The sequence below is a fragment of the Littorina saxatilis genome, linkage group LG12 (assembly GCF_037325665.1).
Source record: "Littorina saxatilis isolate snail1 linkage group LG12, US_GU_Lsax_2.0, whole genome shotgun sequence".
Classification (NCBI taxonomy): Eukaryota; Metazoa; Mollusca; class Gastropoda; order Littorinimorpha; family Littorinidae; genus Littorina; species Littorina saxatilis.
The window spans coordinates 64,813,907-64,820,984 of record NC_090256.1 but is presented as its reverse complement, the minus strand read 5'-3'; the positions used below and the strand labels follow the sequence as shown (position 1 = coordinate 64,820,984).

General features: G+C 42.3%; 1 protein-coding gene across 1 annotated transcript in view; it reads left to right on the top strand.

Annotated features, from left to right (window-relative positions):
• The first annotated feature begins 88 nt into the window (after window positions 1-88).
• LOC138982549 (WD repeat-containing protein 11-like) overlaps window positions 89-7,078 on the top strand; it is a 39,539-nt gene continuing 32,549 nt past the window's right edge. The window contains exons 1-9 of the mRNA XM_070355863.1: window positions 89-221; window positions 676-745; window positions 1,229-1,270; window positions 1,564-1,717; window positions 2,289-2,462; window positions 2,992-3,093; window positions 3,659-3,764; window positions 6,010-6,193; window positions 6,844-6,967. Of these exons, the coding sequence (XP_070211964.1) occupies window positions 157-221; window positions 676-745; window positions 1,229-1,270; window positions 1,564-1,717; window positions 2,289-2,462; window positions 2,992-3,093; window positions 3,659-3,764; window positions 6,010-6,193; window positions 6,844-6,967 (1,021 nt within the window). The 5' untranslated portion in view covers window positions 89-156. The remainder of the gene's footprint in view (window positions 222-675; window positions 746-1,228; window positions 1,271-1,563; window positions 1,718-2,288; window positions 2,463-2,991; window positions 3,094-3,658; window positions 3,765-6,009; window positions 6,194-6,843; window positions 6,968-7,078) is intronic.

Sequence of the window (7,078 nt, the reverse complement as noted above, 5' to 3'; positions counted from 1 at the left end):
TTATATTTTAATTTCTTTGCAGTGCATGACTTTACTAAGTATCTCTCGGACATTTCTCGATTAGTATAATGTCTTTCAAAATGGCGGCTTGAAGAATAAAACGACTTGTGGATTTGGGGAAAAGACCCAAATCTTGACCGCTGCAACTTTTTCACAATGAAGCTCTTTCCTAAAACAATAACAGGCCCGCTCCATCTGCAGAATAAAAGCGCATGTGACTGGTGAGTGTACTTTTAGACGGGACATTGGATGCAAAATTACTAATGAGATGTTTTGCAGTGGCACACACCCCTTTGATCATGGGAAGTGAAATCACGGGTGTAAGAACCGCGCGTTGATGAGTGCACAGTCGGCAAAGCATTACTGTTTTAAAGAGTATAACACCGCTGTGTGTGTGTGTGTGTGTGTGTGTGTGTGTGTGTGTGTGTGTGTGTGTGTGTGTGTGTGTGTGTGTGTGTGTTCTGTCTGTCTTGCCTGCATGCATGCAGTGCAGCAGTCTGTTGGCGTCGGTCTGTGCAGTGGAAGTAGAAGTTCATCATATATAAATCTACTACCACTACTACTACTACTACTACTACTAAATTGTACTACTGTTAGTTACTACTATACTATAACTACTAATATTAGTAGTGGTAATATTTTTGCACTGATAGAAATTGATGATTTACCTTTCAGGGGGTGGCAAGGAGTCCTTGCTTATGGCTGTCAAAATTTGGTGACAGTTGTGGACCCCAAAAGTGTACAGGTAAGTTTTCTATTATCAGAAGAAGATTTTCATTCCAAGTATGTCAATATTATTTGCACTGTTATAACGTATATGTGGTGCAGACTTAATTAATTCTTCTTCACAGAGTCAGAGAAATAGATTATTTCAAATTCACATTATATGCATGATAATGATATATTATTTCTGTCAGCTCTTCAAACGAGGAAGGATAAAAAGTATGCAGATCATGTTTGATAAGTACGTTATGGATACTTTATTCTCATTTGTTTTGACACTGCATGAATGTATACATGTATCACTATCACATTCAGTTCCAGTCTTCATTTAATTCTGGTTCACAGAGAAATGAATTATAATTATCTATTCATTTATTTTTGCTTGTTAATGTTGTCAGCCCTTAACAAAGGATACAAAGGGAGTTGTTTATATCATATATATGTGATAATTGTTTCACCCTTTTGTTTCAACACTGACAGACATTTTTTTAACATTTATTTGCAGATCATACAGGTTTTGGACAAGCACAAAGGTGTTGTTACTCAGGTAAGAATGTCTTTTCTCCTTTGTTTTTTCGTTGACTCTATCTTGCATGCAGATGTTTTTGTAGTCAGTGAACCAAGCATCATTTGACAAAAACTTTGAAGATGGTTGAAACTCTAATGAAAGTTTACAAGACTGCCAAAGGCATATTTTGAAAAATGTAAGATTTAAGAATCTGAGAGTATGGTGCAATTTTTTTTTCACACAACTAGGCTTGCCACTGTATTATTACTATTATTAATTAATCTATAACATTTGTCTGATAAAGGAGTCTCTTTCAATCTGGAATTGCACAGGTGAAATGGGCGCATGAGAACTACCATCATGATCTGAACAGTCCGTACAGCCTGCGACTTGCATCTGCTGACAGTGCTGGCGTCATCGTGGTGTGGGATGTTGCACAGGGAACGAGTCGCTCAGAGTTCTCGGATGGAAACAAACCAGTTCAAGGTGTGTGAAAAGGAAATGTGTGGGCCAGCATGTGAGTGTGTGTGTGTGTGTGTGTAAGAGTGTGTCTGCCTGTGTTTTTGTGCAGGGTTACCTCCGGGATTAACGCTGGGAGAGGGGAAATTGGTATGTTGTCATCCAATTCATAATCATATTCACTTTTAAAAGTTGATGGTATTGAATCAGGAAGTTGATGGTGCAGAACTTTGACATAGTTTAGACTTCCTAACAGAAACACAAAAGCTTTTGACACTGGGACCGAAACACAGGTGTATTCACATGTGCAGACAGAGCAAGAAGCAGGCACACTCATGAGGCAGGTAACCATGCACATACAGTACTCACACATGCAGTGCAACACGTGGTTCCTGTAAACACATCTGTGTATACACACAACAGTATGGGCAGTTAACAATTAAGGAAACAGATTGACAGGTTATCAGTCAAGTCATCATGTAATGTTACTTTAGGTTACCAGTCACATTCATGTTACCTTTGCCTCATAAAATCGGAAAGTATAATTTCTGTACAGCCATTCACATTACCTTTCAACCGTTGCTTTGTTTGTTTCTAGCTTTGGAGTGGCTGAGGAATCAGGATGCCTCGCGGGATCTGCTGCTGGCTTTGCACCCTCCTTACTCGCTCATTTTGTGGAACGCTGACACTGGTACCAAACTGTGGAAAAAATCCTACACAGAGACTCTGCTCTCATTCACATTTGACCCCTTCAATGGGAAGAATCTGGCCTGTGAGTTCTGTTGTACTTGTAGTTTCTAGAGGGATGATTGAAACTGAAGCAGATTTGAAATCTGAAACTGATACACTGCTAATGTTCCCAAGTCAGAATAAAAAACCCAAACAAGATTAAGCTTATGGAATGTTTAAGCTAGAAAAAACTAAATCATTCACAAGAACTTCAACCTATTTAATGTGGACAAACAAGATACACAGAAAAGTGATTGTAAATGTTACTGTGACGTTTCTCTAAATTGTTGTTGCTTCAAAAAAACCGCGAGAGAGAGAGAGAGAGAGAGAGAGAGAGAGAGAGAGAGAGAGAGAGAGAGAGAGAGAGAGAGAGAGAGAGAGAGAGAGAGAGAGAGAGAGAGAGAGAGAGAGAGAGAGAGAGAGAGAGAGAGAGAGAGAGAGTTGTTTGCATATGTGAGTGTGTGTTTGAGAGAGAGAGAGGGGAGAGAGAAAATATGTCAAAATGCTGTGTGTACAGACTGTATACCTTTTACCTCATACTTAGTGATAATGGTTCATTGGTTGTTTTCCAGTTCTTGGCCAAGATTGCATCATATTTGTGAATGACTTCATCATCACTAAGACACCATCCAGCAATGGAAAGAAGTATTACATCTCCAACCCATCTACACAAGGTAATTTGTGTGTGTGTACATGTGTTTGTTTGTTTGTTGACACCTCCCACGAAAGCGGCATATGGCTGCCTGAATGGCATGGTAAAAACGGTCATACATGTAAAAACCCACTCGTGCTAAAACACATGTGTACGTGGGAGTTTCAGCCCATTATCGAGAAAGAAGAAGAGGAGAATTTGTTGTCATCATAACATAATTTGCCTTTGAGATATAAATGAAGGTGATATTGATATCTATCTATCTTGGAAAAGCAGCTGCTGCTGGTACAGAGACAGAAATATATCTGATACACTGTAGGAGAAGGGATAGGCAGAAACTGCTTGCACATGGAAAGTAGGAATACAGTTTTGATAATTTTTACTTATTTCCGGTTTCATGTTGGTGATCCAAGTCCTTTTTATGGTAGGAAAGAGATCGAATAACAAAGGGACATAAACGCAGTAAATAAAGGAAAGACACTAGTAAGTAAAAGCGATGAGTCTCCAGGCACCTTAGATGGTTATATTAATGAACAAGCGACTCGTGAAAAATTAATTTAGAGTGTTTTATTACGATTTTGTGGCAGGAATGTCTCGCAGCAGCAGCTCTGGCAGTCTGGACAGAAAAGGGTCTGCGTCCAAAAACCTGGCCAAGAGAATGAGCCGCATCTTGGTCGGAGAGAGCAAACCCAGGTACGCATCACAGACTCAATTCGCTGCTGTTCTTTTTTTTTATTGTTTTTTTTTACCAAGTCTCTTGTTAGCGAGTGTGGATCACTGTAACATTCTTTTTAAGACTGCCAGAATTCTGAGAGAAATGTACAGACGTTGCAAGCTAAGGAGGGAGGTCTAAAGTCAAGGGCTGTGTTGCACAAAAAGATAATAATGCAGAACAGAAACCAGTTCAACAGCAGGGATAGCCAAATCGTCCGCTTAATCGCAAGCGGCGAGTAAACATTCCGCCATGCTAGTACAAATCGCCTGGCATATCGCCCGGCTGGCCAGTGACAATTCTGGTCAAATGCAACACTTTTGGTTGTACAGCAGTCCCTGAAATGTACGGGCCCTGGCGTGAGCGGACACCTGACATGTACGGACACATTTGCTCGGCACGGAGTGTTTTCCTTCTAAATTTGCCCCCCCCCCTTAAACGGACACCTGCAAAACGTGGACGCGGACACTCATTTTCGGTCCCAACAGCTGGTCATACCTTCAGTGTACAGACAGACCATCGTCAAATTTTCACCACAACTTCTTCTTCTTCTTCGTTCGTGGGCTGAAACTCCCACGTACACTCGTGTTTTTGCACGAGTGGAATTTTACGTGTATGACCGTTTTTACCCCGCCATTTAGGCAGCCATACGCCGCTTTCGGAGGAAGCATGCTGGGTATTTTCGTGTTTCTATAACCCACCGAACTCTGACATGGATTACAGGATCTTTTACGTGCGCACTTGGTCTTGTGCTTGCGTGTACACACGAAGGGGGATAAGTCACTAGCAGGTGTGCACATAAGTTGACCTGGGAGATCGGAACAAATCTCCACACTTAACCCTCACCACAACAAAATCGATAACAGAGCAGTCCGGCTCTTGGTACAAAGATCACAGCCGCAATGGCGTGATGACAGTCACTGATAACTTGAGTGCACGTGTACCCATCAGGAGGGGGGGTAGTTTTGGTCAGGAGTGGAGTACATGCAAAGATGCCAACATGAAACTGCACTGTGCTCTTTATTCTTGTCTGTTGGACGTAAACAACAGAAACCACAGTCGATGAAGGTCCTGAGCGAAAGAGAGTGAAAAACCGGCCACAGTTCTCAGCATCGTGTGTCTGTGTGTAACCTCTTTCATTGACAAGATACTCTTGTTACCCCTCAGCCTTGACCAGTGAGTCGGTTGCCTAATCTGTGAACCCTTCAGTTGTCTTGCTTTGTCAAAAGTTACGACACAGTCAACTGGTTTTGCTCTGAGTGAACAGTGCAGCTGGCCTCTCTGGCCACAGCCCCAAACAGTACATGGCTGGAGGGAGTGAGAGAGAGATGGGGGGGGGGCGGGTGGAGGGGTAGCTGGTTAAACTCTGTGGGGTGTCCGGTGTCACTGCATGTCAGCAGGAAGAGCATTGGAGAGAAATAGAGAGGTGTACTCTTCCACACAATTTCCAAGCATCAGTTGTCACGGCTTGGGGTAGGCATTAGTGAGGGAGATTGGGAGCTGTGTTATGTACAGTGTATTTCCAATTGAAGAGTGCAAAGTCACTGCCATGCCACATGATCGGCATGCAGTCAATAAAGCCAGACAAGAAGAAAATAAATTACATGATTATGACATGCAGCTCTATCTGCTGCTATTTATTCAAACTGGCTTTCAAGCTTATTCTTGCAAAGCATCTGCACACGCTCCTCTGTGCTGTGTTTGTGTGGCTGCTTTCGTATGTCAGTGCATGGTGAGTGTGTTCACTGCCTTGAGGATTTATTTTATCTCTTCTTTTCAACACTTTTCATACAAATCATTTTTACAGAACGTTTAAAGAAGTATTAGGAGTTTATTGTTATTGTTTAGTAGCCACAAGAAGTGATTAGCATAGACTCAATCCTGTTGTTTGTGTGTCTCTGTGAGTGTATGGGGGAGGAGGTGGTGTGGTCACTCCTCCCGTGACCGGACACCTGCAATGTACGGACAGTTTTGCTATGGCCCAAGGGTGTCTGTTCACGAGAGGGACTGCTGTACTATCGAGTTTCTTCTTGTCGATCACTGTACTATCGAGTTTCAAAACCATATAAACAATGCAGATGCAGCAACTGTGGTATGTACCAGGCCAGCAGCATTTTTGGCAGGCTAGTGACTTTCTTGAAGTTACTGGCCCAGCTGGCGAGTTAATTTGGGAGATTTGGCCATCTCTGTGCAGTATTAACCAATAAACATGTGTTGTGTGAACAGCAAACCTAACGGAGCAGAAGAAGAGAGCGTCACTCTGAACGAATGCCTGCAGCTGAGCTTCCACCATTCTTGCCGTCACCACATTCTCCTGCTGTACGCTCGTGAGATTCTCATCCTGGATCTCCAGATCAACCAGACAGTCGGCATCATTGCCATGGACAGGACCAGTTCTCCTTTTACAGAGGTGGGTGGGAAAGCACACAAACTTTGCTGATTCAGAATCTTGCTGGACTTAGATTTGCTATTGAAAGGAGGGGAGGAGAGATTCATATGTATATATATATATATATTGCACACTGGAAGAAAATGTATGCCGATTAGTTGAATCTTTAACATTAGGTTTTGGGAACTCTCTTTCACAAGAGAATATGTGTGTAGTTAGTATCTAGGAAGGCACAAGTTTGAATTAAAACATACTAATTTAAAGCAGTGATAAGTAACTAGCAAGTCAGGGTGTGCAGTCTCGGCTTTGTTTGGGATGGTGGCAGTCTACTAGCTAGTGTTTCATGTCTTATTGGTATGCTGAGATGTGGCACACATCTTTCTCTTGACTGAATGTGATCAGCAGATCAGAATAGCTAAATCTACTGTCAATGTGTGTGTGCGTGCGTGCGTGCGTGCGTGCGTGCGTGGGTGGGTGGGTGCGTGCCTGCGCACGCGTGTGTGTGCATGATCATGCAGGTGTGCATTGTGCTGCATGTATAGATGTGATTGTGAGTTTGCATTTATGCACTTGAGCACTCATGCAATTTTGACAGGTATATATGTGTCTAGCCTGTTGTACAATAACTGATTGCTTAATTTTGTTTATTCTGTTTTCCCTTGTATCCACAGGTGTTCTCTTGCTGGCAGAGAGATGTGTTGATGTGCCTCCATGAAAATGGCAGCATGTCGGTTAGGGTGAGGAGGAAAACTAACACCATATCTACCCCGGCCCCAGAAGGACATGGTGCTTTTGGTGAGCTTCATTAGCTATGTCTGAAACATTTCAACACTATCACATTAAGGCACCTTTGAATGACTGTGTTAATTTAAAGTAGAATTTGAGATCAGTGAGTTTCTTGTGTTT